Genomic DNA, 26,186 nt, shown 5'->3' on the forward strand with positions numbered 1-26,186 from the left:
ATTAACAAATGGGAACAAGGACTTAAATTATGATATAATATTCACTATATTTAAAAAAACTACAGATGAATACTTGTCTACAATAGTCTCATGACTCAAATAAAAATAAATACCTGCAGAGCTCTGGGTTCTCAGATCCAGGGCTTCTTGCCACATTTTAGTTGTGTAGATTTACTTGGTTCTCACATCATGCTGCAATAGAGGAACTGTGTCTACACCCAAACTGTGGATATCAGTAAATGTAAGTCAAGATTCCCCCACATAATATCTGTTTAAACCTCCTCATCTTCAGTGAGATAAAGATCTGGGTGCCAGATCCTGACCACTCCGAGCTGCCAGCCTTGTGGTGGGATGCCATCTCTGACAAGTGTTTGCTGTTGGGTGTCTATAAACATGGTAAGAAGTTCTTTCTGTGATTTGTCTTTCTTAATAACATGATCCAAATTAAAAACGTGTTGTCTAGAGTTAAAGTTTAACGCAGCCAGTCGCCGCTGTATTTTGAAAGTGTCTGTGGTCACTGAACAGAAGGGGAAAAGTCAGAACCTGACACGAAACATTAACAAGCTGCTTGTATTGTGTAACAGTCCTGTGTTTAAAGTTCTTCTAGTTCTTCTTTTAACAAGTAAAACATGTTTAACTGATGATTTTGGCTTCCCTATTTTAGTGTTTTGTGTTTTCCATTTGATACCAGGTGATTGTGGGAAACCATCCAGCTTGTGTATATTGGCAGGTCCCTATCTAAGAGTTTCCATGCATTATCCTTTGCTGACTTTGCTATTTGCTTGTCCTCCTTGCACTCTCAGGTTATGAGAAGTACAACACTATTCGCGCAGACCCTACCCTGTGCTTCATAGAGCGCGTTGGCCGACCAGATGAGAAGGCCATCGCTGCCGAGCAGAGAGGCAATGATTTCATGGATGGGTGGGTCCATCACACACAAGCCCTGAGCATGAAAAACATTATGTGGACTTTGTTTTAACTTGCTTAGCTTAAGTTTAAATATTTGTTAAAATTGTGTCAGTTAGGTTATGAACTGCAAAAATCACGCAAACCTTATCTATGTGTGCAGGGATGTAGATGATCCAGAGTACAAGCCCGCTCCAGCGCTGCTGAAGGACGATATGGAGGTAAGGTCACATGAATCAAAGGCCCAAGTTGGTCCTCTGATAAAGCATCATAGGCTTTGTCCTGCCATTAATACACACTGTTTTGTTATGCAGGATGACGCCTCTTCCCCCGGAGACTTGGTTGTCACTGACAACACTGGAGGTGGGTATTAGATGCTTGTAATCCACAGCTGATTAGCATTACACTGATTATAAATCCAGGCTTCCCACAGGCAGGAGTAATCTAGAGAAGTTGTGAAATTTGAAGTGAGGATGAAAAAGACTCATGCACAACATGGTTCCTATTATTTTATGAAAAGCAAACAAACAAAAATGGAAATAATGACACTCTGTTCTGTATATGACTCTGATCCAGATGCAGTTCCGCTGACAGAAGGTGAAAACATCTACTGGCCCTCACCCTCAGTGCTGACAGCCAGGCTGAGGCGTCTCATCACGGCTTCTCAGCGCTTCACCAAGAGCCGGCAGATCCTCCAAATCCACCAGACTCAGTCTCAGTCCCAGCAGACCATGATACTGTCAGCTCCACTCTGCCCGCTGCCCCCCACACTCAACGATACCCTCAACCCCAAGATGGCTGCTAAGATTGAACGCCAACAAAGGTCAGAACACAGAGCAGATCAATGTGTGGTTGCAAAACAAAATGGACCTTTGTGGAGTCGATCAAGAGTATGTTATTGTAACAGAGACTATTGTGCATGAAGATTGTTCCTACAGTGTCCATTTTTCACTTTCCTCAGGTGGACCAGGCGAGAAGAGGCTGACTTCTACCGCGTGGTCTCCACTTTTGGCGTAGTTTTTGACCCAAACCTCGGCCGGTTCGACTGGACCAAGTTCAGGGCCATGGCTCGGCTGCACAAGAAGACTGACGAGAGCCTGCAGAAATACCTGTGTGCTTTCACTGCTATGTGCCGAAGGGTGTGTCGCCTTCCACCCAAAGAGGGAGGTCAGAAGTCCACATGCTTATTAACACACACACACACACACACACACACACACACACACACACACACACACACACACACACACACACACACACACACACACACACAGACAAACTGTCAGTCTTTATTTATGCACGCCTGAAGTGAAGAGGCTTTGCTTTTGACTTTGAGCTGTCACCCACAGAGAGTTTGTTTCTCTGCTACACCCTGTGATTACAACAAGAAGTGAGGCTTGTTAGTTAAGTTGGGATGTTGTGTCATGCTTGTGCTCAGCAGTAGCTGGTGTCTGCTGGAATGGGTCGTATAAGGATGTATTACCTGTTGATACTTATGTAGGCTCAAGATGATGTTACTAACATAGCTTCAAGTACTGCATTTTGTACTGGCTTCATTCCTGACTGTGAACAGTTTTATTCTGGTTGGTAGCTCCTTGTTAAACAAGCTGGCTCAGCAATACTGAGGTAGAGGGGCTGATAAGGTTAATCATTTGTGGAAAGATAAACACAGATGTTTAAACTCCAGGCACAAACAGGTCTTTGGATTGTACATGTAGAGCAGCCTATATTTCCTCTCATGTACTTCCTTTCACACCTGCTTCTTTGTCTTTGTTCCAGATTCTTCGGTGGACCCGTCTCTCAACATCCAGCCCATCACAGAGGAGCGAGCGTCTCGTACACTGTACAGGGTAGAGTTGCTTCGCCAGGTGAGGGAACAAGTCCTTTGCCATTCGTTACTCTATGAACGCCTGTCGCTGTGCCAAATGAGCTCTGACTTACCCGTCTGGTGGGAAGCTGGTACCCATGACCGTGACCTGCTAATTGGAGCCGCCAAGCACGGCGTCAGCCGCACAGATTACCACATTCTGAGGGACCCCGAGCTCAGCTTCATGGCTGCCCAGCGCAACTACAGCCAAACAAAAACTGCACAGCAGCAATCACGTACATCCACCCCGCTTCTAAACCCTCAGTGCCAGGCCACCAGCTCAGTGTTGACAGGCTCGCCGCTACCTCCACCCGCCCAGAGAGACACAGAGCCCTGTGCGGTTGTACCCAAAGTGGAACCAGCCTCAGAGGGGGAGGAGGCCAGAGAGAAGCATGAGAGTTGGAGCCCTCCTCGAGCACCAGCTACTCCCACAGGTCTGGAGGAGAAGCCTGTTACTGAGACGAGGGACAGTGAGAAGCAGATGGTGGCGGCACGAACCAAACCTCTCACACCCAACTCCTCTGAGAGGAAACCCAAGAAGGCCAGCAAGAGGGGCCGCAGGGAGGCTAAGCGTGGCTCAGAGTCAGACTCGGATGGCTCCTCCTCAAGCTCTTCTTCGCGCTCTTCTTCCTCTTCTTCATCATCCTCTTCTTCTTCATCACATTCTGGGTCCAGCTCCTCCTCCTCTTCATCATCCTGCTCTTCTGGCTCGTCGTCATCATCGTCGTCCTCCTCATCTTCTTCTGATGACAGCGATAGTGAGCGAGAGGAAGGGAAGAAGAAAGGTGAGTAACTTTAACAAAAACTGTGATATTTAGTATTTTTTCTATGGACCAAATACATATTTCACTGAATTACTAACCAGCTGGATTGTTTACATTAAGTGTAATTTCTGAATTAGTCTTTGGTTTTCTGGTTTTTCTGCTGCTCTTTGGCCCATTTGCTCTGGGGGACAGTGGTTAAAAATAGACGATGACATGAAAACGTATCTGAGAAGTGTGCAGACTGGAACGATTAAGGTGTGTTTCTAATGTCTCTCTCTGTGTCCTGTCACATTCTTAGTGCCTGCAGTAACAAGTGTAAAGGGCTTTGATGAGGACAGCGTGGCGTCTCTGAGCACCACACAGGATGAAACTCAAGACACCCATGTCGCTGAGAATGGGATCACTAGCAGTTCCTCACATCCTTTCCAGGGAGGAGGGTACATGCTCGCTGCATCCTACTGGCCAAAGGTGAACTATTGTGCATGTGTGCAAGTACAGTTAGTGATATAATAACACTGCATGGCTTACGAGGCATCCAAACCCAAAAGCCTGTATTATACTCTCTGTGTCTGTGAGTCAGTGAGGGTCCTCATGACATAAATTTCACCATCAGGGGGCGTACGTGTATGTGTCTAATATTCATCTGGTGTCCACAGCTGTCCGTGTACGCTTCCACTTCATAGTGTAAACCAGACTGAAGCTATTTCAAACCAAATATGGCTGATTAACTGCATTGTTCCTGTAGGTGTTCAAAGGGAGCATTGAGCTAAGAGGAATATATTTGATATTAAAATGTAACACCTGTTTGTCTCTGTTGATGAGTTTTATAGATAGATGTGAAAACATGTCAGTATGAAAACTAAGAACAAGGAAGTCCAACTGTTGCAGGAGTTTGAGTGTGTTGATCGTCTGTGCTGCTTCTTTATTTAGGATCGTGTGATCATCAACCGCCTGGACAGCATCTGCCAGGCGGTGCTAAAGGGCAAGTGGCCTGGAACACGTCGGGTCTATGAACCTGGAGGTGCAGTGGCCTCCTTCTACACCACCAAGCTGCTGGACAACGCCAACAGCCTGTGCGAGGACCCCTCTGCCTCACCACAGGGGTCAAAGGTGACCAAGCATGTTCCAGAAAACAAGGAGTTCTCAGTAAAACTCAACGATGTATGTTCATTTCTCCCTTATTCCCCTCCTCCCTCTGCTTCGCCCTAATCCTAGGACCCTACCACTTCTGCTGCCATTACTGGTGCTAGCTGCCGTGTTCAGCATGTTTCTCTGGTTTTCTTTCTTCTCTCCTGTGGGTATGATTAGTGGTTTTGACTGCCTGGCAGGAGGAGAGATTAATTTAATAGCAGCCTTCCTCTCTTTTCCCACACACTCAATTTGAATTGGGCTCAGAGGCTGTGATTACATGAGCACAAATCACTCAGTCATGAGAATATAATAAGGTTCAGTTTGAAACCTCTCTATACTGAAGGGGTCTTGCTTATAATCAGATTGAAATGGAGACCTCGGCTGTGGGTGTTCTCTAATATGCTTTGAGGCAGGCTATTAACTCAGCAGGCGTCATACTTGCATCCATGTATTCCTTGCTTTTGTGTTGCTTTTTGATATTTCCCAAATAGTAGCTTTTTTTTTACCATCACAGACCCTCAAACACCTGCTGCTTGTTACCTATTAGGTTTTTAAATGCTAACAGCAGCTACCTCTTTGGCATGGCTTCCCACTACACTCCAAACTATGACTAGACTTTACCTTCTGCCCTCTTTGCCACTACCCACTGTGTGTCCATGTGTGCCAGTACTACTAACAAGAATATACCTGAGAGATATTTTCTCCTATTGTAAAAAATTATTAGAAGTGAGATGACATAAATTCAAATACCTACAAGGATAAAGGATTAGAGATATGAAAATAACATCAGACGTATTAATTTTAGAATCCTCAAATCAGTGGATAGAAAGACAGAGACAGAGAGAGAGAGAGAGAGAGAGAGAGAGAGAGAGAGAGAGAGAGAGAGAACGGCCCCATGTGGAATGAACAGTATGACAAGAAATAAGAATTTAAGGAAAAGCTTCTCCTTGTTTATAACTCTTTGTTTTCCCTGTGACTGTACATGTCCCGTAACGATTCTAACACCTTTTTTTTGTCTGTGTGTGCAGCAAGAGGGAGGTCTGAAATTGACCTTCCAGAAACAAGGTCTACCTCTGAAGAGGCCCCTGGAGCCAGAGGAGGGTCCTCAGGCCCAGCAGCAGTACCTAGCCCGGCTTCACGAGCTGCAGAGCGCCTCGGACACAGGCCTGGCTGACATCACCAAGCCTCAGTGCAGCTTCCAGACCGGTGTGTTTATTTAAAATACAGCAAATACCTGAAGACCTGTGCATGCAGAATGCATTGAGACAAGGCAGTCCTGTTTCCCTTTATTACCATTAGATGGCAGCAGAGTATAGTTCTGATTTCTTTGAGTCTGTTTGGCCCAGCTGGTTTTTCAGAAAATACAGGACAGTAGCTTGAGGTGAAAATTCTAAAAAGCTAAAGGTCTAAATGTTTGAATTAGTAGTAGTGAACAATATTTCAGAGTTAACAAGTGAGTTCTTCTGCAGTGCCTTCAGATCTTACTGGTCAGATGAGGTCGAATGGAGTATTGGACGGCCAGCCAGTGATGAAGAAGCGGAGGGGAAGGAGGAAGAACGTGGAGGGGATGGACCTGCTCTTCATGAACAGGAGTAGAGTCCCTGCTGTGCCTGATCAGGTACCTCAAAGGGACAGCTTCAATTTTTAATTTGATGTTTCAACATGTACATTCATCAGTGTATGCCATATACAGGTGTGCTGCATGTGATGAGCAGTGATGTCAATAAAGTGTAATCTTTTGTGCTCATGTAACACCAGGTGCCTCCAGGGTGGGGTGGTATTGGCCAGGTGGGCATGACTGTGGCCCCCATGCTGGGCTACAGCCAGAGTTCCAATCAGGTCCCCACGGACACTGAGAGCAGGGTCCCCGTCATCAACCTTAAAGATGGCACCCGGCTTGCTGGGGACGACGCCCCCAAGAGGAAAGATCTAGAACAGTGGCTAAAGGAGCACCCTGGCTTTGTGGCAGACACAGGAGCCTTTATCCCTGTGAGCCCATTTTTTTGTTCAATCCTCCCCCAATCATCTTGTTCTGTGCATAATATTTCGGTAATGTTAGAGCAGGAGTGGGGAACCTTTTTACTATCAAGAGCCTTTTCAATTTTTATAACATCCTTTGAAGGCCATACTCACTCCATGGCACACACCAGGTTCCCCTGGCCATACTGAATTATTTATCAACCACCATTCCTCAACCAATATGTCTGCATTGCATTCAAGGACCACTCAGAGGACATGGTACTGAACTGTTATTTTCTTCTTTGCTGAAAAAGTAATAGTTTTTTTTATATTTATGAATAACTTTGTGGTCCTGCAGGCTGTGTACTGGCCAGAGTCCAGAGGTTCCCCGCCCTTCTGTTACAAGACAGTTAATAGTTAATTTTTTTTATGGTTGTGTTAAAGGTAAATCCCAGGGATCAATTACTGTAGCTGAGAGCTGTAGATAGTAATATTTCTGGAATTAATATTAATAGAGAACGCAGGTACAGAAAAAGGCTGGCAAAGAAATACATCCACAGGGTCACAGTTTGATGATGCAGTACACGCAAAAAGTAAACTTCTATGACAATTGACATTTCCTTCCACGTGAAATGTTTCTGTTTCCTGTCCAGGGCGTAAATAAGATGCAAATGCAGTTCCACTTCCAGGACGGGCGGCCCAAGCAGAAGAGGCATCGTTGCAGGAACCCCAACAAGATCGATGTGAACAGCCTGACAGGAGAGGAACGGGTCCAGATCATCAACAGGAGAAATGCACGCAAGGTGTGTTTGTGTGTGGTGTACAAAGGTTTCATCAAACACTTCATAAGACAAAAAAAAAATGTTGTCATTATCATCTCCAGAAATGATGCTGTTAATGGCCCATACTATGACTTAATGACCATTTTTATCAGATTCCTTGCTGTAACTTTCACATTGTCCACTATAATGAAAATATGGCACAACTACTTTTTTATTATTGTCAGTCCAGTTGACAGAGTACCATTCATATGCCTGAGAGGACTGCATTTTTCCTAAATTTAAGGCATGTAATTTGTCTGTTGTGCACACGGGCTCCCGTTGCCTGTGGTCTGTCTTGTAGGTTGGTGGAGCCTTCGCTCCTCCTCTGAAGGATCTGTGCCGGTTCCTTCAGGAGAACCCCGAGTACGGAGTCCCACCTGAATGGGCTGATGTTGTCAAGCAGTCGGTGAGTCACCACCAAGTTAACCAAGTTAAACCACAGATCAAACTTTCACTGGAGCTGTGTTTCTCCAGGAAAGGCTATTTTGAATCGCATCGAACCCTGCATCTGTCTTCCAGGGTTACCTGCCAGAGAGCATGTTTGATAGGATCCTGACGGGACCCATCGTTCCTGAGGAGGTGAGCCGGCGTGGACGTCGCCCTAAGAATCCCCTGGCCAAGGCGGCGGCAGCGGCAGCAGCAGCGGCACCCAACCCAGCGGCCTCTGCCCTGGGTCTGAACCCCCTGCTGGCCAACGGCCTCCTCTCTGGAATGGACCTGACCAGCCTGCAGGCCTTCCAGCAAAACCTCCAGAGCTTACAGTCCCTGCAGCTCACGGCAGGCCTGATGGGGCTGCCGTCCGACACTAGCAACCTGGCTGCAAGTAACTTAGCTGCTATGTTTCCCATGATGCTGTCTGGTATGGCTGGATTGCCAAACCTGCTCGGCATGAGCAGCTTGCTCGGGAAGCCTGCTCAGGAGGGCACAGGAAGCTCTGAGGAGAAGGCAAAGGGAAGTGCCAGCGGTGTAGCAGGAGAGCCGTCTGCATCTATAGCCCCACCTCACACCTCAGACACCAAAGGAGAAAGGACAGAGGGCTCAAACACGACTCCTTCCTCCACCCCCAGCTCCACTTCCTCTGCCACCGCCCCACAAAGTGCTTCAGCTGCATCTGCAGCCTCCAGTCACCCACTGTCTCTTAACCCCTTGTTACTCTCCAGTATGCTTTACCCAGGGATGCTTCTCACTCCAGGCCTTAACCTTCCTGTGTCTGCCACACAGCCGCAGAGCTCAAACAGTGACCCCACCCTTCCTCCTCCACCTGCCGTCTCCAAGTCATCGGCACAGGAGACGGAGCAGCCAGTGGCAGAGAAGGATGGAGAGGAGGATGATGAGGAGTTAGAGGAGGCTTTGGACGAAGAGGAAGAGGAGGAAGAAGAGGAAGAGTCAGCAGAACAAAAAGAAAACAGTGGTCCTGAAGGTTCGGGAAAAGCAGAGTCATCTTCATCAGAGTCTGGGAGCTCTTCTTCTTCATCTGATGATTCAGACTCCAGTGATGAGGACTGATTCTAATATATATATATATATATATATATATATATATATATAAATTTATTTATGTATCACCTAGAAATGTATACATATATTCACATATATATGGATTTTCCAGCACTTATGTTGCGATTTCTTTACATGTAAATATAAGAACTAACTAAAATGTTGTGTAATAAAGACGACAAAAACCTTAATAAAAAAACAAAACAAAACAAAAAAAAACAGGAAAAACTGACTTAAAAGGAACTGAAATGAAATTTCAGTCTTTGTTAACAAGGTACAGTCTTGTTTTGAGACATTTTGCATGTCAGACTTTAGTAGATTTCTGAATTCTGTCAACTTGTACCACACAATTATGTACATTTGCAACAAAAAAAGGCATTATTGTAATTATGTCAGGATTTAATTTTATTAAAAAAGTGAAACTACATCAACACGCTCGTTGAGCCGTACTAATATATTTTGATTGTTGGGGGTTGGGAGAACGACACTTGACAAACACTTTGGTTTCTCTTGTAAATAGTCAGTACTTTTACAGGTTTGTTGACACTTATGCTTTGCAGATCATACGTTGGATATGTCAGCAATAACTTGGGCAGCTAATGAATGTCACTGAAGCTGTAGATTCTCTGTCTGCCATGTTCCACCTCTGTGCACAACTCACGCAGCCTCACTTACCTGTCACCTCCCTTCACGTCACGCTGAGAAGTTCACCTCTGCATTTGTACGCGTACCTTGTTGGGAACAGTTTCCTCTTAAACGTGGCCTCAAATTGGGGGAAATCTGTAGTATTATTTTTTTTCCAATCAAAAACATAAGCTTAAATCCTTCAAGGTGGATCAGAATCAGATTGTCTGCTGTGATTTCTTCTGTTTAAAGGTTTGGTTTTCCACGTGGATATCTAATTTTAGAAAATCCTCATTTTCTCACCACCTTACCAACATGTCACAACATGTCCAAGGCGCACTTTAGCTTCTCACAGCAGGCATACACACACACACACAAACACACACACGCACGCTCACTTGCATGTCAGGTGGTTTTGACTACAGTGTCTAATAAACTCTTTGAGCTGTGGGGACAGAAAACAACCTTTTACTGTGTGCCAAAAACTGCCCTTTGACCCTTTGAGGTCTGACAGAGTTCTCTGTGTCGAGGAAGAATTCAGGATCCTTGATGACATGGATATTATTACTACGACCCCGGTATATTTTTACTGCATCTTACCTCAATTGTGCTAAATGGATTGGCTTCACTGTGCAGATGTTCATGTGTTTCTTGGCTTACATGTACGTGATGTCCTCGTCTCTGCTGGAATGTGTGTATGTCAGAGGCCATTTTTATTTTATTTTTTTGACTGAGATCTTCCACTGTGTGGCTTGTTTGACTGCAGTGCTCGTCTCACCTGGTGTATCTACTCTTTCCATAACTTTCCAGCATGAATGATGTGTCTTGAAGTGGGCGGGGGGGGGGGGGGGGGGGGGGCCTTGACAGCTGTAACTCATAAGAAACACATTACAAGTGTTATTGACCTTTAAACACGTCTCATTGGAGTTTTGGTCTGTGTTGCATGACCCACCTGTGTACCAAAGTCTTACAGGCACACTTGGCACAAGCACAAAATAGTTCAAATCCTGGCTAAGATTGTAGTAATTGTCAGCGTCTTTCACTGGATATCGACTTTAACGGTGCCAGTCGGGCCAGCTTCAGGAAAGGCCCAATAATAACAGCTTGTGTTGCTGAGGGTTTGCAGGTTGGCTGTGTGTGTTTCACCTCGTCCTCGCCTCTGTGTCGCTGATGAATGGAGCTTCAGCTAGATGTAGAAGTGCCCTTATCCTGTACCTCACGCTCTCATTCAGCTTCTGTCTGACAGACTGCTCAGAGTCCGTGCTCGTGCGTTTTTGTCCATCATCCCTGCACATGTTCATGTTCAGCTGTAACCAGGACACACACAAACACTGGAGTTCACTCAAGCCGAAGTACCTTTTGTAATTTTCTCTTGCACAACAGTGCTTGCTCTAGGACTGCTGTTACACAGTGGACTGTTAGATATGCGAACATGAGGTTTCAGTTTGGACTGGGGATGGCCGAGCATCTCCCTCCTGTGTAGGAAAACCCACTGAATTAACTCAGTCTGTTAAGTTCTGAAGTATTGCTGTAGCATCGTTCTCCAGTGGGTGAAACCATGAACAGCCCAGCCGCTGAAGACACGTCTGATTTCTAATGTTGCTTTAAAGTGGTTTTCTTGTATGCCATATATATATACCTATATATATATATCTATATATAGATATATATGTAGACCTCGTCATGGGTTTTGCTTGCAATGCAATTGCATTTTTTTTTAATCTTATGACTAACAGTACAGTATTTTTCTATGTCTGAGCAATGAACTTACACATGCCACTGTCATTTTGTAATCTGCACCTCTGCTCTCTTTAAATTTGTAGTGCCCTTATGCAAACACCCAGCCATTGCTACTTCTGCTGTAGGTGATTGATCTAACGACTTTTGCTCCTTTTTGTTGCCCCATGGTGATGGGTTGATGGATTGATGACTGTGCTGAGTCTCTTTAGGATGCAAATGGAAAAAATGGTAGACATAAGATTGGACTTTCTGCTTTCATTTTGCTTTTCTTCTCAGATTTTTTTTTTCCTCTAGGTTGTACTGTACAAGGACTCCCAAAGCACTGCTAGTCTTAGGGAAGCAGCGTTGAATCTGCGCTAAACACAGACACAAGTAAACATGACCTTTATGCAAGAGGAATGACAAAACACACTACTGCTGTACAGGGAGGTTTTCTTTCAGTTTCATATGTGAAATCACTGAGATGACAAAACTAGCATCATTGGTTCTGTATTTTTATTTCAAGCTTGATAATATCCTAAATGTCACCCTGGTCAGTTTTTGTCTTTCTTTTTTTTTTTCCTTTTTTTTCATTGGACAGTTGTAATATTTGCAAGTTGTGGTCTGTGTAGTCGAAATAATTCTTTATGTAGTGCAGGAAAACGCGTCTTAAAGTCATTTGTAATTTATTGGATTACTTTCTATGAAGTTCTATAGAGGAAATTGAGGTTTAATTATTTTTATTAAACATATTCTTCTGACTATCAAATGACGTGTGCCTTTGCCTGTTGTTTTCTGCGCGGGCCTTATTCAAGAACTCGGTCTGCTCATTTTACGTGTGTGCACTTTCTTACTGCTCCGCTCCAGCTCCTCTTCCTCAGAAAGTAAACTCTACTCGTTTCATTTTTCATAGTTACAAATCAGAATGTGGTGGTTACTAACATAACCTCCATATTCAGCATGCAAGCAGGAGAAAGGAGCAGGAGAGGGTTCTCTCTGCTTATTACAGCTGTTACAATGCAGCTTTAATGCACAAGTGCTGCATAAAAGTTAAAAAAGTGGACCATATGTTTCCAAATCTTAATTGTATTTAGAGATATAATTCAAAATATATTCCTGCTGAAAGAAAGGTCCATCAAAAGCATTCTTAAAAAAGCTGTTAAGCTATCATAAACCGTGCCATTGTTGAACATGTGTTAAAGCCTTGCACTCTACTGGAGGTCCCCCATTCCTCCGCTTGGTGGCGCTCAGTTGTCCGTGTCAGTGACTTGCACAGCGCGGCTGCTCAGTGCTTATCATGGCAACCAGACTCAGATGACAAGTTGGGACTTGTCTGCTGCTGAGAGGGGCCGATGATCTGAACTTCCTCAGTGTGCAGAGCAGCATGTGGACTCCTCTGAGCCATGCCGCACCGCTCCGCCGCTACCAGCCGGACGTGAGAGACATACAGGGGGATTCTTAGATGAGCAGACGCTCCATCTGGCACTTTAACTCACCAGAAACTCTCTCTAGAGGCACCGACACTGGTAAGTGACTTTGAGCCGGTTTGTGACTTTACCTTTCTTGTCAAGTCAAGATATCAATTTACATGACGTGTCTGACAGATTGCACGAGAAATCAGCTGACAGATTAACCATCATCCTCCTCCGCAGGGTTTATCACAACCAAACGCTGCAGCTCACACTGGCCCTCCACACTCACTCACTCACTCACTCATAGCTCCACTGCAGCCAGGCCACAATGCACTGAACAATAACATTTCTGATAATCACAGTCATTATTTCATTGTTAGCTGAAGGGACATTTAAGTGATAAGCACGTGTCTTAAAGTGAAAGTAAAGCCTTTAATGATGGAGTGTCTGCCAGTGAAGGCCAGTCAGGAGGAAACAGGAAATGGGTGTAACCCATCTGAACTGGCAGCAGATTCTACATTTCTTGAGCGTGTGAGTCAGTTCCTGTTTTATTACTGAGTATTATTGACACCAAACAAATGTGCAGTTTTGGATGTCATGATGTGAAAAGCGGTTTCTTTTCATGTACTGCAGGGGCATTTTGTTTTATGTAGATAATAAAACATGAAAACAACATGTGAGCTCCTTCCAGGTTATACTGTAAACTAAACTCGAACTATGTCTTTGTGCAGATTTTAATTAAGTTTGTCATTTTTCTCTGCTGTTAAATGACTTCAGATTTCTGGGAGTCACAGCAATGTATGGCATATTAACCCATCTTTTGTCAAAGGAGGATAAGCAAAGATTTCTTTGATTCGTATAGCTTTGTGAATGCTGATGCTTTCAAGTTAATCTGTATTAGTTGTAGGTGTTCAGAGTGGGTACAGTGAAATATCTGGTCTCACATCTGCGGCCGTGGAAGTGGAGCTGAAGATGAAATAACATATGTTACATATCATTTACTGTACTGAATTCAGTATTTGAAGCGTTGTGTCTGAGAATAAGTGAGTGACTAAAGTTGGCGGTTCAGAAGAAAATCCAAATGAAGACACCAGACAGGCAGTTTGAAGAAGCATAAAACAAGCTTTGATAACTTAAAGCTGATTCCACTCCAACAAAACAGATGGGCAACGAAAACTAAAGGAGCAGACTGAGGCAAAATCCAAGAGGAGAGGAGAAATACAAAAACAAAACTAAGAACAAACCAGTATATCACAAGGAACACAGACAGGAATCACTGACAAGGAACACAAGCAACAAAGGCATGTGACCTGGCAGCTGAGAGAGAGAAAACACATGGACCGAACACACAAGAGGGCAATTAACTAATGAAACACAGGTGACAGAAACCCAAAGACAAACAGAACAAAACACACGAGGAGAGTCATCTTTCAACATTAAATTCCCAAAACCATAAGAGCCCTCACTGGGTCAGTTTTTAACCCAGTGTGTTTCAGTGTGTCGCTAAGATTTTAATCTACAACTACAGTATGTGTGCTTCCACCAGTTATCTGACTGAAAGAGACCTGATCCCAGCATAAGTCACCTGTCAACCCATACAAAAAAGAAGTTTATTTAAGTATACTTTTAGTATACTTCTTTTAAACTAAAAATAAGACAGTATACTTTCAGTTTACTTTTGATGTACTTATCAGAGATATACTTAAAGTTATTCTTAAGTATACTTGGCTTATACTGAAAAGTATACAGAGAGGTCTAAGTATATTTGGCTTATACTTGTACTTGAACTTTTGATCGAGATATACTTAGGAAAAGTGTAATAATGTTCAAGTATATTTGCATTGCATTTGTGCTTATTCTTTTGATAGTAGCCTATTAAAATGTTTTCCCATTTATATTGGCTTCTTTGAAGTACACTGCAGTATGTTTTACATACTATCTCATGAACTTACATATTCCACAAGTACATTTGCAGTAACAAATCAGCTTTGGGGTGGAATAGCTTAGAGTAAGTAGTACATGGGTGGAACTGAACTTCATCTTTTATGCAGTGTGATTAACCCACACAGAAACAGATAAACTGATTTTATTTGAGAAAAACATTGACATTTCTTCCAAGGTCTCAGTATTGTGACAGACTGGCTGCTATTATGAGCCATTACATATTAAGTATACCTAAATAGGAATCTAGTAGTATATTTTGAAGTAATTTAATAGTAAACTTTAAGTATGATGTTAACTTCACTTAAAGAAAACTTTAAAGTATACTTGCAGTATAAAAAACTAAAAACTATTAAACTAGTAGCTTACTGAAATTTTACTAAGTTTAGACTTGAAGTATACTTAAAACTGTCCTTTCATAGACTATAAAGTGGTCTGGAGGGTTGCCCTCATAGCTCAGTTTGTAAGACGTGTGCCCCATGCACTGAGGCTACCAGTGCGACTCCCACCTGCAGCTCATTTGCTGCGTGTCGTCCCCTCTCACTGCCCTCTTTCCTGTCATGTCTTCAGCTGTCTCTGTCACAATAAAGGCAAAAAAAGTGCCCCCCCCCCAAAAAAAAAAAAAATAGTGAGGTGGAAGTAGATAAGTAGTAAACTAGCACTATACCTATAGTATACTTTTATAAACTAAAAAGTGTGCTAGAGGTATATAACAAGTAAACTAAGAATATACCTGTAAGTTTACTTGTAGTATACTTGCAGTACCAAATAAACCTTAAATGTAAACTACTTGTCTACTCACGGTTTACCTCTCTTAAAGTATACTTTTAATAAACTGAAATTGTTCCAATTTAGTCCCAAGTATTGAAAAAGTACACTTAGAAGTATACTACTAGTACATTGATATTAGTATACTTGCTGCATAAAGTATACTTGTAAAAAATATACTGAAGCTTTACTTAAGTATACTTAATAACATGAACTTGAAGTATACTTCTTTTTCGTAAGGGAAAGTGTCACTAACAGACATGTTTAAACGGAGCCCACAAATAAAAAGGGTGCATACGCTGGTTTTCACGCGCACACAGGATGTAAAAAAATGAACATGAAACGACAATGTGCCACTTAGTAGATGCAGGCCCCCCTCGCTGCTGGCAGATGAGCAGGTGGAGCCAGAGAAACAGAAGGCGGCTGAAGCACAGCCACAGGAGACCACTGCAGCAGAGGAACTGACCACCACGGCAGCACAGATGCAGACTGGAGGGTAATACACTCAGAAAGAGTGACAGGCGGGCGGCTAGCAGGCTCCATGTTAACCCGGCAAGGGAGCCACTGGAGGAATCCAGAATGGCAAGCGAGGTCTTTCTAAGATGATCACTCTGCCTGTGACTTCCAACAGCCAGGGCTCATCGTTAATTGTTTTTTCAAAGGAGGTTATGGCCCTCAGCGTATGCTTAATATCCATGGTCCTGCTCAAACAAAAAGAGGAATTATCCGTGGCGCATCTCACCTTTTCCAGATAATGACAGCTGAAAGAGGGAAAACGCATGGGCTGAACACACAATAGGCCAATGAACTAATGAAACACAGGTGACGCAGAAAACAGGCAGGAAAACACACGGAGAGCACGAGGAGAGTGAACCCACAACATGAAACAGGAAGCAGACAGAGAACACCCTAATACGGTCAATACGCGTCTTTGATTTGATTTCCTTCCTGCTCACGTGGTGGCCACCCTGCATGGACTTACAAGACACCCGCCTGATGAAGAGACATCTCAGTTCAGTCCTTTTCAGTATCATTCAGCCTCAGCTCGAGGATCCTTCTCTGTCTCTCTCTCTCACACACATCCCTGTAGACTGAGGACTGTCTGACTCAGTGAGGACAGTAACCCAGAATGATAAACAGCACATGTGGTAATAATTAGAGGAACAAAGTCTCCATTAAGGCTGGACAGAGGAGGGGAACAAACACACGGATAAAGGTTGAGGTACATAGAAGGGAGGTGTCACTAGACCTACAACATTGACGCAAAACAAGTTGAAGCGAAGTGTTGGAGGTGAATCACGCCCTCTGTGGTCACATAACCCGGCACAAAAAGTCCTTCAGTAGACGCTGACAAAGAACAGTCAGTTAAGCCTGAAGTGATCTTTTTGTCTGAACCTGTGCTGTCGTGGCAGGCTGTGAGGCTTCTTTAGTTATTCTCGTCACTGTTTTTAAAATATTCCCCTTGTCGAATGCTCTGCTCACTGCCGGTTCCATTAAAGCCTACAGGAGAGGCAAGGAGAAGCACCCAGCATATGACCTTTGATGAAGAAATGACTTTTGCACATTTGTTTATTTGCCCTCAGTCTTCAAATAGGATCCATCTCCTCACTTCCTTTCATTTCATGTTTCTCAGTTCCGGTCCCCGGGCCCCCCTGACCTGCATGTTTTAGATGTTTCCCTCCTCCACCACACCTGGTTCAAATGATCAGCTCGTCATCGAGCTCTGCAGTGGCCTGATAAAGAGCCACTCGTGTCATAATGGAATGAAGCATATTCAAATGAAACGTTTACAAACCCCCTCTGATTATTAATTGTGCTATGAACTAACCCTTGGCTGTAAAACAATCAAAAACTTTGAGAAAAACTTTGAGCAATTAACTTGATTATGTGAAAATAATGCATTATAATTAGGAATGAGGCAAACTGCTGTGATAAAATCAACACCTGGCCTGTAATCACATTTGACTGGCGCCCGGCTGTGTCTAATCTACCTAACGCCTGGTCACCATATTGAAAACTACATTATATAACACTAGCTAACACGCTGCTAACGTCAGCCTGTTACTAACCTCAGTCACATATGCAGAGAAGCTCTAGTCCATTAAACCTCTAATCCTGTTCTCTTTAAAAAACAAACGGTGAAAATTTGACACATTTTACCATTTTTACACTTTGTATTTAGTGGTTGATTCACTTCATCTGCTTACTGGTTGTACTGCACTGCGAGGTTTTATGTGCCTGCATTGTCCCTCATGTTCTTTTCCTTGTTCAGGTGCCCATTCCTCCTCCGAATCTCATCTCGTGTGAGTGTGGAGGTCACCATGGCAACCGAGCATCAGGGAAACCTGGGAAAGCCGAGGTTTGGTCCCAGTGACCGCCTGATCGCGATGTTCAGGTTAGCCCCACAGTTTGGCGGCATTGCTCACACAGTGGCCATTTGGTTTGTGTGGAACCTTGTACATTGAGACAAATGGTTGTTTCACTGCGTGTAAACGCGATCTTTAGTGGAGAAGCGTTCTGTACGCGCTTTCAGTTCTTTAGGAGAGCTGTTTTTAGTTGCAGTGATGGCTCTTAAAAACCTTGCGTGGCCTTTTGTTTACTTCTCAACCAACCACTCCCACTCATTTACACTATGCTAACTGCTATGATTCCTCTGATTCAGGGCCTGCTCCAGAGATCCAACCGAGGCGATTAAAGCCAGACTGAGAAGAATGCTGCACACATTTCTGCAGCACTACAGGGACAACGCAGGAAGTGAGAGCACGGGTATACCAACATATTCAGTGATCCTCAAACAGTGGGATGAGGGGATGTGACTTCAGGGTCGGGGATGAATGCCTGACGAAGGCTCTCGCTCGAATTTCAAGAAACACTGTTTGTTACCTTTGTTCAGTATCTGTCTGCTCCCTTACAGCACATTACTGTAAATCCCTTCACGATTACAGCGCTGGCTGTTTTTTAATGACAGGTATCGTTTTCTGGAATGAAGCCCTTGCTGTTGATACGTGTCACATATAATCCACGTGATATTCTCTACAGAGTTGGCTGCAAAGTGCTGCTGTGAAGCTGAGATCTGGTATTACAGGATCCTGGAGAGCCACACCAGTGAAGAGAGGAGCAGGCTGGGCATCAGTGACATCTCAGTGAGTGGACTGCCCTCCTGTGGCCATGACTGGAACTGCTGTCTGATGAACAACTACATGAACAGTCTCTGAACAGAATTTGTGGTCTCTGTTAATGTTTTTTGGCGTTTCTGTTGTGAAGTAAAGCGCTGGTGCTTGTGATATGTGTGTGTTTGTCGCAGGGCATCTTGGAGAGTGATGTTTTCCAGTGCTGTCTGGTGGCCTGTTGTCTTGAGATTACCGTATTCTCAAACCCTCTACCGTGTGACTTCCCTCTGCTCCTTCACATCCTCAAACTGGCACCATACCACTTCTGGAAGGTGTGTTTTCAAGCTTGTTAACAATCAAATCTGTGTTGACTCCAACTGTTAGAGAAGTTTGCAATTAAATATTAAGAGACAGCTGCGTTTCACAGCTACATACATGACTAGAATAAGTACATAAAATAATGGCCGTCCTCCATCTTGTTTTCCCGCCCTCTGCCAGGTGATTGAGCTGGTGTTGCGGGCTGATGTGGGGCTGCCTCGGGTTGTGGTCACACACCTCGCACAAGTGGAAGAGAAAGTTCTGGAGAGCTTGTCCTGGAGCAGTAACTCACCGCTGTGGGAAGAAATCCGAGCCAATGAGGGCCATCTGCCTACCTGCCAGCAGGTTGGCAATAAAACACACTAAAACTCTTCACCTGGCAGCAGGAGTTAGCCAAGATTTAATGCTCAGGTTCCTTCCAAGGTGACGCTGGTGACAATTTATGAGAAAAACAAAATTACAAATGTGATTAAAATGTTTCTTACTACTGACCGAATGATCAAAACATCAAAAGCACGACAGTTCTTCTTCACACACGCGGAGCTTTAATGAGGGCTTTGTGTCTTATGCAGGTGATGCGTCCTGCGCAGCTTGAAGATCCAAAGAGAGCAGATGTTCAACCTGACGGACACCTACCAGGAGGTACCAACACTGTACTGATTACATTGAATCTGATGCACTCCTTGTGGCAAACTGTTCTTATTGTGGACTGACTGGTCTGTTCTGCGTTTAACAGCAGGCCTCAGTCTGGGGGCTGAGCTGCCCGGCAGCACCGGCCAACGGCGTTCCCCGTCAGCTGTAAACAGGCCTCGGAGAAGCAACTCCCTCCATCTGTTTGCTCGGAAGGTCAGTCTATCAGTCAGCACCGCACCACAACACTCTGCTGTTGTATAAGATGATATTCTATTCTGTGGCCCCAGATAACAGTTATCGTCACAATCACCATTTCACTTAGACGGAGCCTCCACAACAGAGTCAAACACAATTATTTTGAGTGTTTACTGTATGTTGTTTACATAAAGTGGCCCTGGCTGACATAAGAAATTGATTCAGCACCACACCTCTGTTGTTTATGTACTCGTTGAGTCTCAACTGGAATCTTTCCCTACTTTTCACCTTGCTCCTCTCACATATGGAATATCATGTAATTTCAGATGTATATATTCCACATCATCATTTCTCTGGGGAACATATGGAGTTGTATGTTTAGTGTGGTCATGTTTTGTCTTCGCGTTAGGTCTACAGCTTGATGGGCAAGCGTCTGAGGGAGCTGTGCTCCACACTGCACATCTCTGATGAGCTGAGGTTGAAGATCTGGACCTGCTTTGAGTACTCTCTGGTCCACTGCACTGACCTCATGGTGGAGCGTCACCTGGACCAGCTGCTCCTGTGTGCCATCTACATCATGGCTAAGGTGGGTTTTGATATGTCTGAGAGAAGTCTCAGAGCGTTTAATGGTCATTTGTTGGCGTGTGTGGGGAAGAAGAAGTGAGAAAAAGAGCTGAGCAAGTGTTTAAAGATAAACCTGGTTTTCGATTTCACACTTTTAAATCTGTCTGACTGTTGGGCTGATGCAGTCAGTGTCTCCTCCACAATATTTACCATGTGAAAATACATTTTAAGATATTTTTCCAGCATAGGCAGACAGCGTCAGTGCTCAGTGAGCAGGACAAACAACTTTGTATCTTTAAACGTATTTAATTAGTAGGTATTAAAGGGCATCTCATGAGAGTCTCAGTCTACAAACGTGTTGCTTTCGTCAGCATAAATGATGACTAAATATCGGCATCAACGAACCTTTATCACGTGACGAAAACGAGATGAGACGCAGTGTAAATGCTGGTCATGTGACGATAACTATAATTAAATATATATTGCAATATTGTTGACGAATAAAAATGAGACTAAATGTGGTTTACAAAATAAAAACTGCTAAAATCTCTCTCATTTTCGTTGACTAAAACGAGACGAGACAAAATGTTACAACGTTATTTCATCTCATTTAGTCACGTTGTCTCTATTATTTTTCAGTATTTCTATTTCCTGCGTCTCACTTCAGCAGCTTCTGCATCAGGTCGCACTGCGCAGTCGCAGTCGCAGGCGACGTCACTTCCTCAATCCCCACTCGTGGCATTATTTAGAAGCTGCGGTAGGTTAGCGTTAATGACAGACAACTGACACAGAGAACGGGACCGACGGCCGGCCAGCCGGCTTTGGTTGGTAAAATAAATATGTTTTAAATTCAAATCAGAGCGTCTTCGTGTCTGGAATGGATGTATTCTTGAGTCTATAAGGTAACAATAATATAATAATAAGACAACCTTGTTTGAATTGTGAAATAGGTTTGGCTAAAAGAAAATCTGACTGAAATTGACTGGGTTAAATAGAATTGCATTACTAAAAAGAGACTAATGTACAATTTTCATTGACTAAAACTGGACTAAAATGTCATCAGTTTTTGTCGACTAAGACTAGATGAAAATAGTCACGGACTAAAATAAGACTAAAATGCTCAGACTTTTAGTCAGCTGACACTTGTCTAGATTAAAAAGAGTATGACTGTGACTAAGACTAATAAAAACTAAAATGACAGCTTGACACAAAGACTAGACTAAGACTAAAATTAAAACAGGCCGCCAAAAACAACACTACTCCCCACCCACCGACTGTGATGGAGGATGGATTCAAATGTGACACTTTTGCTTAGAAATGCCTAAATACATAATCACTCTGTTAACTTGTGGAGTGTGCATTGCTGTCACAGATCACCAATGGGGAGATACCCTTCAAACACATAATGAAGTGCTACAGGTCTCAGCCTCTTGCCAGCCGAAGTGTAAGTTGGTTTTGTTTTGTTTTTTTAGCTTCCTGCTATGATTTAAACTGATTTGCTGAAAAATTTAGATAAATCAAACATTTGTGAACTTGTCATCAAATTGATTAAGAGTGATTAACATATTCAAAGTGTATTTGAGGATGTGTCGTATGTGTTGTGGCTAAATGAGTTCAGTCGTTACGAACACACACTCTTTTCTGTTCTCAGGTCTGTAAAAATGTGCTGATTTCTGGAAGAGACACAAAATATTCTCTCACTGAACACAACAGTAAGAAACATTTTATTTAAAAGAAAGTATGTTAACATACACTCTCTCATCTGCAGGATAATGTATTTATTTGATTTTGCCCAAATTCATTAAAGCCGTGCTCATTTAATAATAGATTAGGTGTGTTTTGACCATGCTGTTACAATGACATACACGCATCCTGTTAGCCTGAACAACACACCAACTGAGAGCTGCGTTCTAGTAATGCCCATATCAAGGTACCACAATAAGTCACAGCATATTGCCTGCATTATATCAGTAATGTACGTGGAGGCTGTTTTCTCTCACCATGAGAAGCGTCCGTTTATTACATTGTTGATTATAGGTAACAGCGATGGTATTCTGACCCCTGACACACCATCGACACATTATCCAGGCCCCTGTCAGGAGGAGAGGGGCAATCTTATCTACTTTTACAACCAGGTCTACACCACAAAGATGCAGCACTTTGCCAAGCAGTTTGTGCCAACCTCTGGAGTAAGTGAACCATTTTAAGTCTGAAATGCAAATTTATGGCCATGTAAAACAGTAAAATACCATAATAAACTGTTCTCCCTTTGTTTGTCATAATGGGGTTTTCTGGCATGTGCTGTGTCACTCTTGTGTAGGGGGACACGCCTCCCTTGTCTCCGTACCCCCGGCAGTGGAAAGCATCTCCGCGCAGACACAGGCTGTCCAGCACTCACTCCATCTACATTTCACCCTACAACACAGAAAGCACTCCCCCCCGCACTCCCGGGCTCTGCTACTACTTTAACTCAAGCCCCCCAGAGGTCTGTGGACAGAATGCTGGAAACCCTTTCAGTGAACTGTCATCTTCAAATTATATTATTTAACTTATGTAACATGTAGATTAGCAGTAAACAATTTTCACCAGAGCTGACTTGTTGATTTCACAGTTAATTGTTGCTCCACATATCCCTCCTGTTTCCATCAGCGTCTGCGTGAGATCAATAACATGATCAGAACGGGCCAGTCACCCCATAGGCGATGCTATGCGGTGTCCCTGGATAGAGAAGAGGAGGGGGAGGGAGAGGGGCGTCCTTCAGCGAAGAGGCTTCATTTGGATGGTCAGTCAGCCTGGCAGAGGCGACTAAGGAATGTGGTGAATGATCGTGTGACAAGAAGGGACCAGGACCAAGCATCTCCAGTTCCAAAGCCTAACCTGCACTAGAGCGCAGAGGAGCACGCCGGCTCCCTCTGCTCCTGTTTCCAGACACTGTCATGTTGTTAGAGAGGGAGGCGCAGGGCAGCTTTGTCTTCCTTTGCAGGTAACACGTATGAATTCATTTGGGCCAAACTCTTTGTCAGCTCATGCCGTCTGCTGTCCAAGCGATGCCTTTTTGTTCTTTTGCTCTGCACTGTTTCTGACACCTACTGTCCTTGTATAAAGCACTTGGCTCTCCGGTCAGTGGCCACTGGTGGAAGACTGCCATCATCCAGGGCAGCTCCCCGGTGGAAGCACATGATGTTGTATGAAGCTGAAGAGGGACATGGCTGCAAGGTTCTTTGACTTTGCTTGGATGAGTAAATGTTAGACTGAGAGAGGATGTCGCTGTACCGACTGAAGGGCAGCTAAAATAGTGGGACAAGCTTTTGTGCTCCTTACAGCACCCACAGGGGTGAGTAAATGTCAAGCTTCACCAGTGTCCTTGGCCTTCATGAATACTTGATTGTAATTGACTACATTCTGATTCAGTAAGGGGCATGGAGTGTTCAGTGTAAGCCACTCTAAAGCAATTTTTAATGTGTTTTTTTCCTCTTTTTTATCCCGTAATGATGCTTTTTCAGCTTATCTCTTAGAATTGTTCAATATATTCAAGATGAAACATGATTCTTCTTAACGGAAATGAAGGCAAAGTGCAAATTTACTGCAGCAAGAAACTTTATTCAACGGTACTTGAAGTATGTAGACAGGTTAGAGAGTGAAAACTCAGAATAATAATGCTTTCACATCATCAGCTCCAGCCGCTGCTGATTGTAACCTTTACATCATGGCCAAGGAATTTTATTAAAGACTCTTCCACTCAGAAAAGTGTTTCTCTTGTTGTTACTTCATTTGGATGTTTGACTTCACCCTGCAGAATGATGTATGTTGGCTGTTTTCACATTGGCCTGCTGAAGGGACAGAGTCTCGATGTGTCCGTGGGAGCAGCATTCTGTGACATCACAACGAGTTTGGAAACCAATCATGGTCCAGGATTCAACTTGTACAAATGAGATGTGGATTTTGCAGATTTTGAGATCAAAGGTCAAGGGTCACTGTGACCCTGCAAACACATTTTAGGCCATAACTCAAGAATTCATTGTCAGTCAGAATGATAAATTGATGAAGGGATGTCACACAAAAAGTCTTCACTGCTTATATGAATCTGGACAGACATGGATGTAAAACCTGACTGGTTGGTAGAGGGAGACAGCTGAGAGGCGGTAGTCCAAGTTTAAAAGCTGTTCTTAGTGCCACTATAAACTCTAATACATAGAAAGATAAATGTAATAATGAACATACATTTATTTGACACATGTCTCATATTAGTGTCTCTATAACATTCATATTCATTAAATCATTCTATGGTGAAATTATCAGAAACATTAACAGCAAAAACTCTTTGGATTCTGTTGAATTTTCACTTTCTATTAATATGTATTTTCTCAAATCTGAGGAAACTATTTTCCACTCAATGTTCTGCCCTCAGTCTGTTGTTCTCCATTTTTAGAAAGCTAATGAGAAGCAACCAGGAAACCTGTTTTACTTGGCAGAGCAGCACTACTGTACCAAGCAACCAAACAGCAAGGGACTCACTAACATGATGCATAGTGTAATCCTGTGTTTAAACGTCATCTTTTTCATTTGTCAGCCTCACACTCCAGCTTCATGAAAAAGCTGTGCATCTACCAAACTAATGATGCAGTTTCAGTTTGTCCTTTACTGTATCCTCAGATCCAGCAGACCTGTAAATACAGATTGACTGAACGAAAGCAGAAACTCCCACCAACTTTGCAACCATGGCTGCCCTATCATTGATATACAATCCCCCTCAGTGTTTATCAGTAACCATGTGTTGGCACGCCACTGAGTTAATTCTCAACCGATGTTGCTTAGGAGGTAATTCCCAAATGGCAGTGCGGCCTGCAGACAAAGGCTCGTAAAATGAAACCAACACACAGTCAACTGCCCAAACTCAACAGGAAGGAAGAACAGGTTACCATGGAGAACAAAGACACCTGAGCCCACAACACATTTACAGGTTTTAAGGTTATGACCGGTGATTTAACACTCTACACTCCTCTGGACTCCCATCAGCTGAACGGTGGACTGTAGACTTAGATTTTCAGCAAATCATGGGTTGCAACACAAGCCGGGGCACCACTGTGATGGACCCCTCTGAAAAGCCGCAGGAGAGGCCGAAGACAGCCACTTCCACCAAGGAGGCGTCCACGGAGGAATCCAGTCGACCAACAGACAAAGACGAGGATGAAAAAACTGAGAGTTCCAGCTGAGTGCCATCTTTACTCCTCACCCTAAACTCTTCTCAAGGTACGAAATTTGACAAACTACCTAAAAACTATCCTCGTAACGTATACTTTTCATTAACTCTCAAATATTCACAATCACCATGAAAAGTGTTTTTTCCATTTCACTCATCAGCTGACTGTGTCCTCTCATTGTTTTCAATCCTATCAATAGACAAGGATATATAGTGCCTCACCATAAAGCAAGCAATTTATGACCATCGCATTGGGGTCACTTTGATACAATCACCTCTATAACTTGACCGCCATGTCTCTCTGAGGCTATTTGACATGACAAATGGGCTGTGTGGTGACTGAGATGGGCTGTGTGTGTCTGTGTCGCTGTGTGTACAGATTGGCCTGTCCGGGGTGAAGGAGGGCCTGTCAGCAGGAGGAGGCGGCACTGCACTACTGTCCATCAACCTCTGTCATCTGGGCCAGACATGCACACACACATACACACACATCTGAAGGAATACAGCTCTTACATTCATATTCCAGCAACTATTTTGTGATAAATATACCAATTCAATCACTACGCTGTGTTGTTCTGTACCTGTGTTGCCTCTTTATTCTTTTTTTACCTTATAGCTTAGATCGTTGCACAGCCCCCCTGCGGCATGCTTTGCATCGCCCTTGTTTGTTTTCACAGCTGTTATATGTTCATTCTCTTCTGAAGCACACACACACACACACACACACACACACACACACACACACACACACACACAC

General features: G+C 43.6%; 2 protein-coding genes across 6 annotated transcripts in view; both read left to right on the forward strand.

Moving 5' to 3' along the window:
• Nucleotides 1–12,051, forward strand: part of chd9 (chromodomain helicase DNA binding protein 9) — a 72,932-nt gene extending 60,881 nt beyond the window's left edge. For 3 of the 5 annotated variants that reach the window (XM_070970662.1, XM_070970670.1, XM_070970685.1), the window contains 15 exons: nucleotides 293–396; nucleotides 804–921; nucleotides 1,070–1,127; nucleotides 1,221–1,269; nucleotides 1,483–1,729; nucleotides 1,868–2,073; nucleotides 2,686–3,558; nucleotides 3,836–4,005; nucleotides 4,468–4,698; nucleotides 5,697–5,874; nucleotides 6,138–6,286; nucleotides 6,427–6,657; nucleotides 7,281–7,430; nucleotides 7,750–7,854; nucleotides 7,968–12,051. In XM_070970662.1, the coding sequence (XP_070826763.1) occupies nucleotides 293–396; nucleotides 804–921; nucleotides 1,070–1,127; nucleotides 1,221–1,269; nucleotides 1,483–1,729; nucleotides 1,868–2,073; nucleotides 2,686–3,558; nucleotides 3,836–4,005; nucleotides 4,468–4,698; nucleotides 5,697–5,874; nucleotides 6,138–6,286; nucleotides 6,427–6,657; nucleotides 7,281–7,430; nucleotides 7,750–7,854; nucleotides 7,968–8,954 (3,856 nt within the window). In that variant the 3' untranslated portion in view covers nucleotides 8,955–12,051. Of the gene's footprint in view, nucleotides 1–292; nucleotides 397–803; nucleotides 922–1,069; nucleotides 1,128–1,220; nucleotides 1,270–1,482; nucleotides 1,730–1,867; nucleotides 2,074–2,685; nucleotides 3,559–3,835; nucleotides 4,006–4,467; nucleotides 5,487–5,530; nucleotides 5,875–6,137; nucleotides 6,287–6,426; nucleotides 6,658–7,280; nucleotides 7,431–7,749; nucleotides 7,855–7,967 lie in introns of those variants that run through there. The other 2 variants (XM_070970678.1, XR_011602476.1) reach the window with 2 other exon arrangements.
• Nucleotides 12,052–12,541: 490 nt separating this feature from the next.
• LOC139331433 (retinoblastoma-like protein 2) lies at nucleotides 12,542–23,972 on the forward strand. The gene is made up of 13 exons (XM_070962903.1): nucleotides 12,542–12,814; nucleotides 17,682–17,804; nucleotides 18,072–18,175; nucleotides 18,449–18,552; nucleotides 18,714–18,851; nucleotides 19,018–19,182; nucleotides 19,410–19,479; nucleotides 19,574–19,683; nucleotides 20,075–20,251; nucleotides 21,602–21,673; nucleotides 21,881–22,418; nucleotides 22,550–22,714; nucleotides 22,879–23,972. Exons 2-11 carry the CDS (start codon nucleotides 17,731–17,733, stop codon nucleotides 21,959–21,961), a joined length of 1,095 nt encoding a protein of 364 aa, XP_070819004.1. The 5' UTR covers nucleotides 12,542–12,814; nucleotides 17,682–17,730; the 3' UTR covers nucleotides 21,962–22,418; nucleotides 22,550–22,714; nucleotides 22,879–23,972.
• Nucleotides 23,973–26,186: the final 2,214 nt, after the last annotated feature.

This window comes from Chaetodon trifascialis, chromosome 1, assembly GCF_039877785.1.
Source record: "Chaetodon trifascialis isolate fChaTrf1 chromosome 1, fChaTrf1.hap1, whole genome shotgun sequence".
Classification (NCBI taxonomy): domain Eukaryota; kingdom Metazoa; phylum Chordata; class Actinopteri; order Chaetodontiformes; family Chaetodontidae; genus Chaetodon; species Chaetodon trifascialis.